The sequence below is a fragment of the Cyanistes caeruleus genome, chromosome 28, assembly GCF_971803275.1.
Source record: "Cyanistes caeruleus chromosome 28, bCyaCae1.hap1.1, whole genome shotgun sequence".
Taxonomy (NCBI): Eukaryota; Metazoa; Chordata; class Aves; order Passeriformes; family Paridae; genus Cyanistes; species Cyanistes caeruleus.
Genome location: NC_141728.1, coordinates 3,019,267 through 3,036,673, shown reverse-complemented (window position 1 = coordinate 3,036,673; position 17,407 = coordinate 3,019,267). Strand labels below are relative to the sequence as shown.

The 17,407-nt window shown below is 51.5% G+C and overlaps 2 protein-coding genes across 5 annotated transcripts in view; one reads left to right on the top strand and one right to left on the bottom strand.

The window, feature by feature from the left end:
* The window catches only part of LOC147649040 (uncharacterized), a 636,047-nt gene that overhangs the window by 191,281 nt on the left and 427,359 nt on the right, over positions 1-17,407 (top strand). The gene's annotated exons all lie outside the window — the stretch shown is intronic.
* Positions 8,413-9,464, bottom strand: LOC111942617 (serine/threonine-protein kinase pim-1-like). Its single transcript, XM_086864869.1, has 2 exons — positions 9,119-9,464; positions 8,413-8,720 (listed from the first exon to the last, which is right to left on the bottom strand). Exons 1-2 carry the CDS (start codon positions 9,462-9,464, stop codon positions 8,413-8,415), a joined length of 654 nt encoding a protein of 217 aa, XP_086720995.1.

The window sequence follows — 17,407 nt, the reverse complement described above, 5'->3', positions numbered from 1 at the left end:
GTGCTCTACTCTGCAGCCAGGAACAATGGCTTGCTCTGGAGCCTTTGGCAGAAAGTGCCTGGGGAGACTCGAGGCCGACCACTGGGATTCTGGAGCCGAGGCTACGGAGGGTCCGAAGCCAACTACACTCCCACAGAGAAGGAAATCTTAGCTGCCTATGAAGGAGTTCAAGCCACCTCAGAGGTGATTGGCACAGAAGCACAACTCCTCCTGGCACCCCGACTACCAGTGCTGGGGTGGATGTTCAAGGCAAAGGTTCCCTCTATCCACCACGCCACCAATGCCACATGGAGCAAGTGGATCAACCTCATCACACAGCGCGCCCATATTGGAAACCCAAATCGCCCTGGGATTTTGGAGATAATTACAAACTGGCCGGAAGGTGAAAACTTTGGTCTCACTGATGAAGAGGAGCAGGAACAAGTGACACGGGCTGAAGAAGCTCTACTGTACAATCAACTGCCAGCAGAAGAAACACGCTATGCTCTGTTCACTGATGGTTCCTGTCGCATCGTAGGGATGAACCAGAAGTGGAAAGCAGCCGTATGGAGCCCCACACGACAGGTCGCAGAGGCCACTGAAGGAGAAGGTGGATCAAGTCAACTTGAGCAACTCAAAGCTGTTCAACTGGCCATGGACATTGCTGAAAAAGAGAAGTGGCTGAAGCTCTACCTCAACACTGATTCATGAATAGTAGCTAATGCTCTGTGGGGATGGCTAGAAAAGTAGAAAAAGGCCAATTAGCAGCATAGAGGAAAGACAGTCTGGGTTGCTGATGAATAAAGACATCGCTACCTAGGGTAGAGAAACTATCTGTGAGGGTCCGTCATGTAGATGCCCATGTCCACAGGAATCGGGCTAATGAAGAACACTGAAACAATGAGCAGGTGGATCAGGCTGCAAAGATAGAGGTGTCAAAAATAGACTTAGATTGGCAACACAAGGGAGAGTTGTTCCTAGCCCGATGGGCTCATGATGCCTGAGGTCATCAGGGTAGAGATGCCACCTATAAGTGTGCACGAGACCGAGGGGTGGATTTAACCATGGACAGCATTTCTCAGGTTATCCATGACTGTGAGATGTGTGCCGCGATCAAGCAGGCCAAGCAGTTGAAGCCCCTCAGGTACGGTGGGCAGTGGTCCAGATACAAGTATGGGGAGGCCCGGCAGATTGACTACATCACACTGCCCCAAACCCGCCAAGGCAAGCGCTACGTGCTCACAATGGTAGAAGCCACCACGGGATGGTTGGAAACCTACCCTGTGCCTCATGCCACTGCCCGGAACACCATCCTGGGACTTGAAAAGCAGGTCCTTAGGAGGCATGGCACCCCTGAGAGGACTGAGTCAGACAATGGGACTCATTTCAAGAACAGCCTTACAGACACCTCGGCTAGGGACCATGGCATTGAGTGGGTGTACCACATCCCCTACCTGCTGCTGGGAAAGTGGAGAGGTACAATGGACTGTTAAAGACTACCTTGAAAGTGTTGAGTGAGAGGTCTTTCAAAAATCAAGAGCAGCATCTAACAAAGGCCACATAGATAGTTAAAGCCCGAGGTTCCACCAACCGAGCAGGCCCAGCCCAATCTGAGCCCCTACATATAGTAGATGGAGACAAAGTCCAAGAGGTACATGTCAAAGATTTATTAAGAAAGACAGTTTAGGTCAATTCTACTTCAAGTGCAGACAAAGCCATTCGTGAAGTTGTCTTTGCTCAGAGACCGAGTTGCACATAGTGGATAATGCAGAAAGATGGAATAAGACAATGTGTACCTCCAGGAGATCTGATTGTTGAATAAGAATCATAAATGAATGCCCTTGTCTGCATATAATGTATGTGTTGTAAAGTTAAAATATATATATTAATTTTGATAATAAGTTAACGATACGAAAATAAGGGGTGGAATGTCCTGAGGTGACGTTATGATACTAGAAAATACAAGAAAATTTTTTCCCTTCCCGGATCAGTTGCGGGGGGAGGGGTCATTTGAATTTTTTTCCCTAGGGAAACCCCCATTTAGAGTTTTTCTCCAAAATTTTCCCCAAACTAGGACACCCTAACTCCTGCTCTCCCCTCTCCAGTCTCTCTCCCTCCCTGACCACAAGTACGCTGTGGCTGGCAGCAGAAACGGGTCTCTTCCTCCCTCTACCCATATAATAAATTCCTTATACCTGAACAGCTTGACTCTGCAGAAGTCTCTCAACATGAGCATTTTGTACATCTATAGCAGTTCATGCTTTTCCTTAGACACCAGGGGAAGTGGGATGAGCTTTGGGGTTGTGATATGTTTTTCTCCCTCTGGAATAACCCTGAATGGCAGAGGGACTGTGGGATCAAAGCCCCCTCTGGTCCTTTGGTGTTGGCCCTTGAGAAAGAAAATCAGGCCAACAAAGGGAAGCTCAAACGGTGCTGTTGGAGCTGCAGCCTCGGCCAGAGGTGCATCAGGCTGAGTAAGGCCTATCCAGCAGCAGCCCAGCAAGAACAGAACTGTACTCATTTAATCAGCCCTCCCTTTAGGAGGCAGCAGGAGGAAGAGGTGCACTTGGAAGCTCCATTTGCCCTCTGCCCCCTCCACACCTGCAAGCTCCATTTCCCCTCCACCTCCTCCCGACAGCTTTAAGGGGGCATCAGCCCCAACACCCCCAGGTAGCCCGATTGCATCCCAGAGCAGAAAGCAGGGACTACAGGCACCCTTGTGGGAAGCAATAGGACCAGAAGGGACAATGGTAGTTAAGGAACCCTTTTCTCCTCTCGACACAGTGGCCTGAGAAAACCTCACAAAGAATTATCAAAGTGACCCAGTAAACACTGCCAAATGTTTATGATATATAGTCAAACAACATAACCCAGATTGAAGGGACACACAATTGTTATTAGATGCATTAACCAAAACTGAGAAACAATTGGTTCTAAAACCAGCAGGGGACCTGGCAAAGGACCATTAGAAAACATGACAAATGGATGGAAAAGAATACTTTCCTCTCCAGGACCCACCATGGGATCCAAATCAGTCGAGTGCAAGGAGAAAGTCAGAAAGCTGCCAGGAGTGGAGAGTGAAGGGAGTGGAGAGGGCTGGACCTGAAACCATGAACTGGGCAGACTTATATGCAAACAAACAAGGTCCCTGGGAATCTCCCTGGGAATTCCCAGATCCTTGGAAGGACACGATGCACAGACACACACCACTGGAGCCGGGCTCTGAAGTAGGAATACAGCAGCTAGTTCATCTATTTCTGGAACAATCCACGGGGGACATGAGGTGTAAACTCCAAAAGCTTTGGGGGGCAGATGGGTGAAACTTAGAAGCCTTATTGGAAGAGGCATGGAGAGTTTTCAGCAATTTAGAAGGGGGATATAAACAAGAAATGAAGAAGCTAGTAGCAGTGGTACAGGAGGAAGGAAAAGGGGAAGGAAGGGACAGACAAGGACCACCCAAACGAGGCCCATCTCAACTGGGTAGAGCCCAATGTGTGTACTGTGGAGAATTTGGTCACTGGAAAAATGAGTGTCCAAAGTGGAAGTGAGATGGCCAAAAGAAAGAAGGGAAAGGGGAAAGGAGGGGTGGTTGCAGTCACACATCCACAAGAAGATTGAAGGGGACCCGGGGAATCCACCCCAACAGACCCTCTGGTTATAAAAATGAAACTGGGGGAAAAGAAAAAGAAGTAGAATTTTTGGTTGATACAGGAGAAACACTTTTGGTTTCAAATAAGGCCTTGATAGCTGTGAGTTATGAGAAATATGTGATGGTCAAAGGGTGTGGTAGTTTAGCATTTAGGGCAAGAAGTGGGAAACACCCACAGCAGTGATTCCTCTGAGAGAGGCTGTGGGGAGTTCCTTCTGTGCTTGAGATCAAGCCAATAGCTGGCCAGTTCTGACAACTGACAGCATTCTGCAGCACTGAAAAGGAACTTCACCTTTGGGAATGCCACCTTTTAAACACCCAAGGCCAGGAACTGGTCTCTTTCTTTGCAGCCTTGAAAGGCAGCAGAGCTGTGGTGTGGCTGGCCCCGCTCCCCCGTGGCCTGTGCGGCCTGGGGGGCCTGGGCCGGAGCCCAGCTGCTCCCGGGGGGAGATGGAGACTGCGGGATCGCCCCCAGGCCAGGCCAGGCTCTGCTGCGCTGCTGGCTTTCCCGGGAAGCCCTCCGGGTCCCGTTCCAGCGGGGTGGCCAAAGCCCTTCCCAGGGGAGCCCCCGGCCCCCAGGCTGGGCCAGGCCACGGCTGATGACACTCGCCAACACCCCCCCTGCCCCCCGGCCCGCACAGACAGCTCCTGAGAGCTGGCACCAGCCACACCTGAAATCCCACACCACCACTGCCTGCCATGGCTTGGGACACATTTAACCCTTGCACTACACACAGGAGACCTGCAGACTTCAATCCTCTCTCCAGGAAAAGAAAAGAACCAAGTGACACGGAAAAAGACAACGTGAAACACTAAGGTAAGTAAAGGAAGGAATCAAGCCTCAGATGGAAGGAGAATGAGGAGATGCTTTAATAACCCTAAGTAGTCTTTTGGCAGGGCCATGGAGATGAAAAATAATGTTCTGGAAAATAACTCCTTGAATTCATGAAGGAATATTGGGTATTGAAGTATTCAAGCTGTAGATCTGGGCAAAGGTATACATTGATGAAGCCAAGCAGATGGTGGAGTAGCTGTGATCCCATGAGAGCTTGAACAGAGAGAGAGGGGGAGATGAGAGCTGATGAAGACCCTTTGCCACCACGGAGAGAAGAAGAAAACCTCTATCCTCAGAGATGAAGAGAACCTTTGCCTTTGAATAACTCATCCCGAAAATAATACCCCTTGAGCTCATGGCCCATGAACACACCTCTGAGTGTTGTGAAAATGGGAGGAGAGGGCAGAGTTTGTGCCCAGGTGACTGCCATTTGTAGAAATGAAAAGCCACAAGAAAACTGTTTCTTGTGGAGAACTCTCCATGGCATGACAAGAGAAAAGTCCTCTCCCTGCACAGACTGATGAAAAGACTATTGTATAGCTGGCACTGCTTTAACATCCCAGGTTTTGTCTCTGCCGTGTCACTTGGGAAAGGAAAAATTGGGTGTGGGGGGAGGAAAAGTTTCTGGAACTTTTATTCTTGTTTCTTATTCTTGTAGACCTGATCATAAAGTTGTTTTTTTGTAAATTTTAAGCCTGATTTGCCCTTCTCCTACTCCATATCTCACAGAAAGAAGGAAGTACTCTGGTGATTTTAGCTAGAGCTAAAACCCACCACACTCAGGCACTCCTGACAGGACTTGTGCTCCAGACCCCTCAGCAGCCTTGTTGTCCTTCTCTGGACATGCTCCAGCCCCTCCATGGCCTTCCTCAATTGGGGGCCCAGGACTGGACACAGCACTCGAGGTGTGGCCTCAGCAGTGCCCAGCACAGGGGAAGAATCCCTGCCCTGCTCCTGCTGGCCACCCCATTCCTGATGCAGGCCAGGGGCCATTGGCCTTCTTGGCCACCTGGGCACACTGCTGCCTCATGGCCAGCCTGCTGTCCATCAGTGCCCCAGCTCCCTTTCTGCCTGGCCGCTGTCCAGCCACTCTGGCCCCAGCCTGGAGCACTGCAGGCCTTGTTGTGGCCAAAGTGCAGGAGTTGGCACTTGGTCTTGTTCAACCTCACCTTCTTGGCTTTGGGCCCTGCATCCAGCCTGTCCAGCTCCCTCTGCAGAGCCCTCCTGCCCTCCAGCACATCCACACTCCCAGCCAGCTTGGTGTCACAATGGTTCCATGAGGCCCTGCAGTGTCACAATGGTCTCCACGGTTCCATGACACTCCGTGGAGCCACAGTGGATCCTTGGTGCTTTGGGCCCTGCAGTGTCACAGTGGATCCTTGGTGCTTTGGGCCCCAATTGGATGATGATTTTGTGAACCCTGCCTTTTACCCTCCCCAGGATATCTCTGATTAGCTGATGCTTTGGACCCTCCCTTTGAACCACCTCCCTATTTCAGCTGTTGCACGCTCACATTTTCTGTCTTTTGCCCCCAGCATTCCCCAGAGCAATAAATCCTCTATTATCCCATGCAAAAGACCTCCCTCTTGTCCTTGCCTCCTCAGAGCACAGACTGACAGCCAAAAGCCATAGAGTGAGTACTCTAGTCACACCTGGGCTCATCCTGCTCCTGGGGTGTGACCCACTCCTGTGCAGGCCCCAGTGACAGAGCCAGATCAGCTCCCGTGAGATGTGATATATTCTCCTCCACAGAAGCAGCAACGTTAAGCTCTCATTCAGGTTTCACCTCTCTACTTTTCTTTCTGCAGGACTTAACAACATGCTTAATCATTTCCTGAGTTGCCTGTCCCTCTGTCCAAAGGTGATGCACCCTCATCTTTTTCCTGAGTTCCTGCAAAAGCTCCCTGCCCAGCCAGGCCAGGCATTTTTCTCACTAGCTCACTCTGGTGTTGGAGTCTGGGATACAGAGTGTGTGCCCTTGTTTCTAATACTTAGTTCTAGGATTCAAAGAAACACTGAATTTCATATGACATGAAATTCATGAGCATGTTTTCATGGTGATACATGAAAACAAATGTAAAAGTTAGATAGGAAAAGTGTAAGTGTGTAGATTAGAAAGTTTCTTAAATCACTGGGTGAAAAAGCAGTTTAGAGAAAAGGAGACAAGATGGGGGATTTAGGGTGTTGTCTCTTGTCCTTCTTCTTTCTTCTTCATGTTCTTCTCCTAGGGGTTTTTGGGTAGTAGTAAGTGATTGGGTCAAAAATGCCGCAGTGCAGCGCACAGGTGTTGGGTCATTGGGTCACTAAGAAAAATAATTGAGTTGGCATCTGTTAATTGGGTAAATGGACATATAAAAGACCTTGAAGAGGATCTTTGTTAGCCATTTTACCCTTTTCTGTCATAGTGCACATAGCTCCTTGTACCTTGTAATGCTGCTAAGAAAAGAATAAACAACTTAGACCAAACAAGAGAAAACTGCCTCCCTCTCATCAATCTTCAGTTCCAAGGGAAAAAGAACCTAATCCAAAAGTCCCTAACAAGACAGATAAGAAGCAGCTATCAGTGAGAGACAACAGAAACAATGGGATGGATTCCACTAAAAGATCAAAGAGGCACTGAAAGAACACTATGAATTCCATGAAAGTAAAGAATTAAGAAGGGATTATGCATTGGGGGGGGGAAGGTAACCCAGGTATCAGGTGTTCTGGTACTGTCAAGTACCTCAGCCTATGGGGAAAGAGAGAAGGGACAAGCGGCCGGGAATTAGGATAAAAAGGAGGCTGCGCCCTCCAAAAATTTGAGAGACCCCAGGGGAATGCCCCATGGCCTCTCCCTTTATTCGAATAAAATAAAAAGGACTCCTATGTCTCCTTCCTGGATATAAACCTCTGGTGTTTGTGGATTAATTTTCCTGACACCTGTTTTGGTAGGTGAGTACAGTAGACAGAAGGTGGCACAGGTTTAGTAGATGGCGCCTGCCCCCAGGGCCAGGGCAGGCAACTGGGTTCTTTCCTGTGACTAGAATAGTTACTGCACTTTCCATCTCCATGAGTTGTTTTTAAGGCAGAGGAAGATATTTTGGGGAAGTGCACGGAACCCAGCACCATGGGAGTGACTCCAGCATCTCAACATTTCCCTTGAGCTCCATGTGCATGACTTAGGTAGATGTGGAGCCAGCTGGTCAAAGGCCCAGCCCTGCCTCCCATTTGAGGGGAAGAAAGAGGAAGAGTTCATCAGGGCTCAATCTGAAAGGAAGTTTTGGTGCTTCCAGAAGCACAGCTTTGGTAGCAGAGGAACATCTCGGCTCCTGGCAGCCGCTGGCCCTTGGAATGCACACACAGCCCTAGTTTCATTTCAGGGGACACCAAGAAGCTGGACAGTTTGAAAGGGCAGCTGTTGTTTCACTGTTGCACTTCTTGGCTTGTTAAACACCCTCCTAGCTGTACTACAGCCTGTGCTTGAAGACGCAAAAGTACCATCCTGGAGGAAAGGCATACAAAGCTTGACAAAGGCCGAAGAGAGTGCCTTTGATTACCCCTTTTCCCAAGAGGTCTCTTTAGCTGAAGTTGCTGACAAGAACCAGACTTGACAGCCTAGAATATGCTTATGGTTTATGGTTTTATTTTTTGGGTCCTCAGTCCTGCATGGGATTCAGGAAGTGGGTGCTGCAGAGGCTCCAGCAAGGCATCAGAAACGCCGGCCCCGCACCCAAGGGTGGCGCAAGATCTGGCCTGTCCGCGGGGTGCTTGGACAAACAGCAGCAGATCAGATGTAGACACTCTGGGGAGAGAAGCCAGAGAGTGCTGGTCATTTTCAGAAGGCTCCTGCTCAGCTGCTGACGGCGCCCACAGGGCCCGGGCCGCGCTGCGTGTGCTCAGAGCTGCGCCAGCCTCCCAAGGGACTCTGCCCTGTGTGGGAGAGTGGCACGCTGGGACACATGCACCTCCTTCAGTTGCACGGGCCACCTCCTGCAGCCAGCTCTTGAGGGCAGATCCATGTCCTGTGGAGCTGGGTGAGGGCCATGCTGGGCTGCATGCTGCCATCTGCAAGAGTCTGCCTACTTGAGGCCAGATACCGACCTGGAGAGATCTGCTGCCTGAAGAAGGGCTGCCCCAACCTGATGTCACGGTCCTCCTGGAAGGGGAGGTTGCCACACACCATGACATACAGCAGCACGCCCAGGGACCAGATGGTCGCTGAATGGCCATGGTAGACGCCAAGGCAGATCCACTCGGGTGGGCTGTACACGTGTGTTCCTAGGGGAGATGGCTGGTGCTGTCCAGACGCAGGCTGCTGGCTTTCAGCGCCTGGTGCCCGCCTCCTGGCAGAGGCAGGAGCTGCAGCAGTGGACACAACTTCTCCCCGAGGCCACCCCACATCCCCCAGGGCAACTGGCCAAAGCCAAGAAACCATTCTGTAAGGCAAAGAAGGCCAGCAGAGCAGCCCAAGCCCTTGTGGGCCTGCTAAGCTGAGGGGCCAGGAGCTGGCTTTTGCAGCCACCCCTGTGGACAGGGCCAGCAGCCAGCTCCTGGGGCACAGCATCTGCTGCCAAAGGGCAGCCAGCAGCCAGCTGAAGGATGCAGCCTGCAGCCCAGGAGGGAATGGGGCCGTGCAGTGCCTGGCACTGGGAGCAGGGCCCGGGCTGTGGGCTCACCGGCAGATTGCGTGAAGACCTGCTCCTGGAGAAAGGTGCCGCAACCGAAGTCAATGAGCTTCAGCTCGCCGCTCTCCAGGTCCACCAGGAGGTTCTCCGGCTTGATGTCTCGGTGCAGGACGCCGCAGGCAGTGCAGTGCCGCACGGCCCCCAGCACCTGGCAGAAAAGCCAGCGTGCCATCTCCTCACACGGGAAGCCCTGCTCCAGCAGGAAGTGCAGGAGATCCTGAGATGGCTGCGGACGCTCCATCACCAGCAGGAAGCTGTCAGGCAGCTCAAACCAGTCGAGGAGCTGGATGATGTTGTGGCAGCCAGAGCCCACCTTCTCCATGAGCACGATCTCCATGGGAACACGGGTGCCGTCGGGCTGTGAGGAAGAGACAATGCCTCCAGCAAGCCGGATGCTGCCAAGCTGTGGCTGTGCTGCCTCCTGCCTGGGATGCCCCAGTGCCCTCTTGGGCAGACTCCCTGCTGCTTGGCATTCCTCCTGCCCAGGGGTTGCTTGGAGGTGCCCCCTGCCCGGCCCTACTGTCCATGTTTGGCATCTCTGGGCCCACAGTGCCCCAATGGCTTGCACGCTGAGCCCATGCCCGCTCCCCCAGCCATCTACCGCCTCCCACTCCCGGGAGCCCGGGCTTATCCCTGCCAGCCGTGCCCCATTCTGTCCTGCTGGCCTCGCTCACACACCAGCTCGTCCCACTGCAGGACGCTGTCCCGAGCCACGCGTTTAATAGCCACCTGCAAACCACTGAGAGAGAGAGAGAGGCTTAGCTCAAGTCCTGCCCCTCCCCATCCCTCACCCTCCTCGCACGCCCGGCCATCACGGCCACTCACAGGGCTCCCATCCGAGAGGCGGATGCCTGAGAAAACGGTGCCGAAGCCACCACTCCCCAGCTGCAGACCCAGCTGGTACAGCTCCTGCAGCTTCTTCTTTTGCCCTGCCACCAAGAGCGAGCCATCAGCCTTGTGCCCAGGAACCTCCCCAAATGCCCGCATTGAGTGCAGCGGGCCGGGCCAGTGTGGCTCATGTTGCTCTGACCTGCTTCCTGCTGCCTGCCGAGCTGTGGCCACCGCCTTGCAGCCGTCGGGCTGTTGAGCAGCAGAGCTGGGACAGCAGAGCATGCAGAGGCTGCAGGAGCCGGAGTGCAGTGTGGCTGGATGGCACCGTCACTGTCCCCGGCGTTGTGGGCTGGACTCTGCTGTTGAGAACGGCCGGGGCTACAGCCCAAGGCTTTGCACAGGGGGAGCACAGGAGCAGCTGCAAACCAGACGGGTTTTTGAAGCCGTGCCATCAGAACTGGCACTGGAAACAGCCAGGGACTGGGCTGCTCTCAGAGGCCATGGCCTGGCCTGGGGTGTCCCTCAAGAGCACTGGGCCAGCCTCAGACAGCTCCTCAGGAGATCTCACCTGCTCTTAGAAAGGCCTTGGCAGTAGTCAAGGGCTGTCTTGGGGCAGCTTCCTGGAGATGGAGGAACCTCCTTGGTGTTTTGAGGGTCGTCTCCACCACCAGGCTTGGGCTGTTGCCAGCTGGCACAACTTGCACAGCGTTCTGGCAGCTGTGGGATGACAACTGCTGCTTCCAGGATGCTTGCTGCTCCGCCAGCTGCTCCTGAGAAGGCTCCCCTGGATTGGGCTGGGCTCCCACTTGGACTTCTGGGCTTTCGCTGGCCACGTCAATGGTCAGGGTTGTAGCCTTCTTGTTGAAGTCTGTGAGTCCAAGGGAGCTGGAAGAACTGTCCGTGGGCTCTGCACCTTTTGCAGGCTGACAGGTCTCCCTGAGCCTCTGCGAGGGATGGAGGCTGTCAGAGATAGCAGAGGCTCCTGGCAGAATGGAGGGTCTCTGACAGCCTGACGTTCCTGCCTGGATGGTGGGTCTCTGCTGGTGTGCCATCCTTGCAGGCCTTGAGGCTTTCCCAGGGCTGGAGAATTTTCCTGGGAGCAGCCTCTTGGGGTGATGCAGGCTTCTGGAGGAGCCAGACGAGCCACAGCAGGCCAGGTGGCCTCGGTTCACCAGCTCCTCCAGTTCTCTCCAGAGTGCCTGCCACATCCCAGGATAGAGCGGCACACACGTCCCATTGCGATCCCAGAGCAGCAGCATCAGTTCCTGCAGCTCCTGGGCCACTGCCATGCAGGAGCCCCAGCTGCAGGAGCTGTCCAGAGGGATCGCGGGAGCACGTGGCTACTTGAGAGGGGCCGCCAGGGGCCTGGAGTATCTCGGAGCCACAGGGGCTCCTCACTTCCTCCGTGAGCCTCTAGGCCAGACCCAGCAGCGCTTGCTCTGCTTTGGCCTCCATGTCTGCTGCCTCCGTGGTTGCCCGTGGCCAACAGCCCAGCAGACAGCCACAGCGGCCAGCAGCAGGACAAGCACAGTCATCAGGACAACACCGTCATTCATGACTCTGGCACGTCCCATCGCGACTGCACTGGCCGCTGTGGCTGCTGGCCCGTGTTGTAGAGCGACAAGGCAATGATGCCACAGTGCTGTGGCCAGGACAACTGTGGCACATCACAGCCACAGGAGGTGATGTTTCCAAAGTGACCAGCAATGATGGAGCCCAGCACACTCAATGACATTTTTCCTGGGGACCTTGCGTACCAGTTCCCTGAGCAGCCTGAAGTCTGCTCTCCTCATGCCGCGAGCTGAGGCTTTGCTGGCCCTTTTTCTCTTATCCTATGTTTGAACCTCAATTTATTTGTGGTTGCTGTGGCCAAGATGGCCACCAATCCCCACTTGGCTCAGGGCATGTGGGGCTCAGAAGGAGGCCTGGCTCTAGGGGGGCTGAGCTGGAGAATCCTGGGCTGTGGGGGGCTCCCCCCTTCCTGGGAGGAGGCTTCCTCGGGATGAAGAAGGGTCTGGCATGAGCCACGAGGCCCCTGGCCAAGGGATGGCAGTGGGGGATGTGTCTGTAGCAGATGCTGTCTGGAAGGAGCTTTGGGAAGAAGTGGCAGTGTGTAACGTGATGGTCGTGGATGGGGAGACAAAGAATGCACAACTCACGCTCCAGGTGCTCATGAGACAAACAGCCTCATTTATTATTTACAACTCACTTAAATACTCAATTCAAATTTCCCAGGCTAGACAGCCATTGGCTGATGCTTCTTTCCCTGCCCAGCCTCCTGGCCAGTGGTGTGCAGTGGTTCACACATAAATGAGGCTAGCCAGACTAGATTTGACTTACATCTAGATTTTCTTTGGCCAGTCCAGACCAGCTGCACTGTGACACTACTGCAACAATTCACCCTTTTCCGTTCAATTCAAAAAATAGAAATTGCTCTCAGTTGTTTTATCTGCAAGGGCCCTTTGCAGACATGATAACAGCTACAGCATAGGTTTCATTTGAAGTTTTTGAATTAATTTTGAAGTGCGGAATAAAAGGAACCCTATAACTCGCAGAGTAGTTATAAGAGCAGGTATGAATTTATTCAGTGCTGAGGTGCATGGGGATATCTCCTCCAAAAGCATGCACACCTTTTTGATTGGGTTTTCCCTTTTTATCCTTTACAGACTAGGTTTACACGACAAGCCTAATACATATTAATTTCCTAACCCCGCCTGTCTTCACTTCATATTACAATTAGCCCCGTTCCCCTTTCAGTCCTTTGGCCGCTTATTGGGACTTCAAATCCGTTTCTTCCGGCTTAGGGTCCGAGGAATCTCCTTTATCTTGTGGTGCCTTTGTCTTTGCATCTTGTTTGTGTATTCCAGCTCCTTATCTCATCTTGCAGTCTGGCTCTTTCTCTTGTTCTTGTGGATTAGGGTGTCAGGGTATGGTTTTTGTCAGACACTCCTTTTAGTCAAGCATTTCTTTCTAATTCTTAATTTCTCTGTTTCACAGGTGAGAAATTTGGACCCAAAAAGTGGAATTAAAAGGAGAAAAAATAGGTATCTGAGTGCCCAGATGGGAAATTTGGACCCAGAAGGGGAAATTTGGTGTTAAAAGGGAGAAATTTGGCCTACAAAATAGGAATTTGGGTGCCCAAATGGGAAGTTTGGACCAAAACAGGGGAATTTGGGAAGTTTAGACCCATAAGGGTGAGTTTCGGTGCTGAAAGGCAGAATTTGGGCCAAAAAAATGTTGACTCAAAGCTCCCGGAGTGGCCCAGCTGGCTGAGTGATGAGGTTTCTCTTCATTCTGGTTTCCAGCCAGCAGATGTTTGTGGGGTTCACTGATTTTCTTCAGGAATTCCAGTCTTATCAAGCGAGTAAAGAAATCAGGGGGAGACTCTCTCCCTGTGTCATGAGGTGACTTTACCTTTAAGGTGGTTGTGAGAGCTAAGGAAGCTGAAGTTGCTGGGGACTGAAAGGAGTCTCTTCTCCTGACCAATTATTGGTCATTACTGGGAATTGACAGCAATTTTAACCATTGAAAAGGGAGATCAACTTGTGAACCCTACCTTAAGATGTAAAGTCAGGGCACTTTAGTTCTCTTTGTTTCCTGGCTGTGGAGGGTGGCAGAGCTCCAGGCCTCCCGTTCCCTGCCCAGGCCATGCGGCCGGGCGGGGACGGGGCCGGGCCTGCTGCGGCTCCCGGCCGGGAGATGGGGGGGCCTGGGGAAGGTTTTCCCGGGGCCCGGGCCGGGCCGAGCCGATCTCTGGCTCGGCTGCAGGTTTTGCTGTAACTAAATTCACTAGAAACTGCCCAGTGAAGAAAGAAAGGGGCTCTGAACCTGCAGCAAGCAGAGACAGCCACACTCTCCAGAGCAGCTATGAGGAACCTTCCATCACAGACAGCTCCAGCTCCTGTTCGGCAGAGATCACTGAACCATCTACAAAAGCCTGGGCAAGATTTTAACTCTTTCATTACCCAGATGAGACTTGCGGATTAATCTTTTTATCCAGAGAGAAAAAAAGAGAGTGATCAACATGAAAAGAGACTTTATAAACTACCAGTGACAGGAAAGAAAAGAAGCTTCAGGAAAGGTAGAGAATTAAGAAGATGCTTTAATTAAGCTGAAATATCTTTCTGTTAAAACTATGGAGATGGACAATGAAGTCCTGAAAAGAACTCCTTTAATTCATGACACAGTATCTAGGGAGGAATAAAGTGTTCAAAGTGTAAATTTGAGTAAAAAGTAGAGTAATTATGGTATAGTGAAGTGCTGGGAGATTTGAAGCCTTGAGAGGCAATGAGAAAACTGTTTTCTAGTGAAGCTCACAGAAACAGATAAAGAAGATTTTTTTTGCCTTTGAATAACTTATCCTTAAAAATGCTATCCCTAGGCTCATGGCCCATACACACTTCAGAGTGATGTGAAAATGGGATGAGCAGGCTCTAATAATAGCAGCTCTGGGTAGCTAACATTAGGGCAATGGAAAACTATAACAAAAATAGTTTTCTTGTGAGAAACGCCATAAATTAACAGGAAGAAACTTCTGTATCTCTACAAAGACTGGTGAAAAGACTGTAGCAAGAATTGGGAATGTTTTAACCACCAAAGTTCCAAAGTTTTTGTCTCTGTTGTCATGTGAACAAGGGAATAGTGGGTAGATAGGGGATGAAAAGGTTTTTCTAGAAGTTTATTCTGGTGTTCTTATTATTGTAGTTTGTCAATAAACTTTCTTTTTTTTCCCTTTTAAGTTGTATGCCTGTTTTGCTCTTGTTCTAATCCATATCTCACAGCAAGAAATAAGTAATTTTCTTAGTTATTGGTTTAAAACCACGACAGGCCCAAAGCAGTAAGGATCCACTGTGACACTGCAGGGCCCAAAGCACCAAGGATCCACTGTGGCTCCACGGAGTGTCATGGAACCGTGGAGACCATTGTGACACTGCAGGGCCTCATGGAACCATTCTGACACCAAGCTGGCTGGGAGTGTGGATGTGCTGGAGGGCAGGAGGGCTCTGCACAGGGAGCTGGACAGGCTGGATGCAGGGCCCAAAGCCAACAAGGTGAGGTTGAACAAGACCAAGTGCCGGCTCCTGCACTTTGGCCACAACAAGGCCTGCAGTGCTCCAGGCTGGGGACAGAGTGGCTGGACAGCGGCCAGGCAGAAAGGGAGCTGGGGCACTGATGGACAGCAGGCTGGACATGAGGCAGCAGTGTGCCCAGGTGGCCAAGAAGGCCAGTGGCCCCTGGCCTGGATCAGGAATGGTGTGGCCAGCAGGAGCAGGGCAGGGATTCTTCCCCTGTGCTGGGCACTGCTGAGGCCACACCTCGAGTGCTGTGTCCAGTGCTGGGCCCCCAATTGAGGAAGGCCATGGAGGGGCTGGAGCGTGTCCAGAGAAGGGCAACAAGGCTGCTGAGGGGTCTGGAGCACAAGTCCTGTCAGGAGTGGCTGAGTGTGGTGGGATTAGCTCTAGCTAAAATCACCAGAGTACTTCCTTCTGTCTTACTGTGAGATATGGATTAGGAGAAGGGCAAAACAGGCTTAAAATTTAAAAGTAATAAATAAACTTAATGAACAAGACTACAAGAAGAAAAAACAAGAATAAAATCTACAGAAACCTTTCCACCCCCTACCCAACTTTTCCTTTCCCAAGTGACATGGCAGATACAAAACCTGGGATGTTAAAGCAGTGCCAACTATACAATAGTCTTTTCATCAGTCTGTGCAGGGAGAGGAGTTTTCTCTTGTCATGCCATGGAGAGTTCTCCACAAGAAACAGTTTCCTCGTGGCTTTTCATTTCTACAAATGGCAGTCACCCGGGCACAAACTCTGCCCTCTCCTCCCATTTTCACACCACTCAGACGTGTGTTCATGGGCCATGAGCTTAAGGAGTATTATTTTAAGGATGAGTTATTCAAAGGCAAAGGTTCTCTTCATCTCTGAGAATAGAGGCTTTCTTGTTCTCTCCTTGGAGGAAAGAGTCTTCATCAGCTCTCATCTCCCTCTCTCTCTGTTCAAGCTCTCATGGGATCACAGCTACTCCACCATCGGCTTGGCTTCATCAATGGATACCTTTGCCCAGATCTACAGCTTGAATACTTCAATCCCCCAAAACTCTTTCATGAATTAAAGGAGTTATTTTTTAGAACATTATTATTCATCTCCATGGCCCTACCAAAAGAATATTTCACCTTACTAAAGCATCTCCTCATTCTCCTTCCATCTGAGGCTTGATTCCTTCTTTTACTGACCTTGATGTTTCACGCTGTCTTTTTCCGTGTCACTTGGTTCTTTTCTTTTCCTGGAGAGAGGATTAAAGTCTGCAGGTCTCCTGTGTGTAGTGCAAGGGTTAAATGTGGCCCAAGCCATGGCAGGCAGTGGTGGTGTGGGATTTCAGGTGTGGCTGGTGCCAGCTCTCAGGAGCTGTCTGTGCGGGCCGGGGGGCAGGGGGGTGTTGGCGAGTGTCATCAGCCGTGGCCTGGCCCAGCCTGGGGGCCGGGGGCTCCCCTGGGAAGGGCTTTGGCCACCCCGCTGGAACGGGACCCGGAGGGCTTCCCGGGAAAGCCAGCAGCGCAGCAGAGCCTGGCCTGGCCTGGGGGGGATCCCGCAGTCTCCATCTCCCCCCGGGAGCAGCTGGGCTCCGGCCCAGGCCCCCCCAGGCCGCACAGGCCACGGGGGAGCGGGGCCAGCCACACCACAGCTCTGCTGCCTTTCAAGGCTGCAAAGAAAGAGACCAGTTCCTGGCCTTGGGTGTTTAAAAGGTGGCATTCCCAAAGGTGAAGTTCCTTTTCAGTGGTGCAGAATGCTGTCAGTTGTCAGAACTGGCCAGCTATTGGCTTGATCTCAAGCACAGAAGGAACTCCCCACAGCCTCTCTCAGAGGAATCACTGCTGTGGGTGTTTCCCACTTCTTGCCCTAAATGCTAAACTACCACACCCTTTGACCATGACATAATTCTCATAACTCAGAGCTATCAAGGACTTATTTAAAACCAAGTAAGTTGCTCCAGTATCAACCAAAAATTGTATTTCTTTGTCTTGTTCCCCCAGTTTCATTTTTATAACCAGCAGGTCTGTTGGGGTGGACTCCCTGGGTCCCCTTCAGTCTTCTTGTGGATGTGTGACTGCAACCACCCCTCCTTTCCCTTATTTCTTTTGGCCATCTCACTTCCACCTTGGACACTCATTTTTCCATTGGCCAAATTCTCCACAGTAGGCACATTGGGCTCTACCCAGTCGAGATGGGCCTTGTTTGGGTGGTCCTTGTCCATCCCTTCCTTTCCCTTTTCCTTCCTCCTGTACCACTGCTACTAGCTTCTCCATTTCTTGCTTATATCCCTCTTCTCAATTGCTGAAAACTCTCCATGCCTCTTCCAATAAGCCTTCTAAGTTTCACCCATCTGCCCCCCAAAGCTTTTGGAGTTTACACCTCATGTCCCCCATGGATTGTTCCAGAAATA

Excerpts from the sequence above, each read along its gene's own strand:
- LOC111942617 (XM_086864869.1), bottom strand. The coding sequence starts at position 9,464 with ATGGAGATCGTGCTCATGGAGAAGGTGGGCTCTGGCTGCCACAACATC. Across the intron at positions 8,721-9,118 it reads GGTCTTCACGCAATCTGCCG|GAACACACGTGTACAGCCCA; the intron begins GTGAGCCCACAG and ends CATCTCCCCTAG.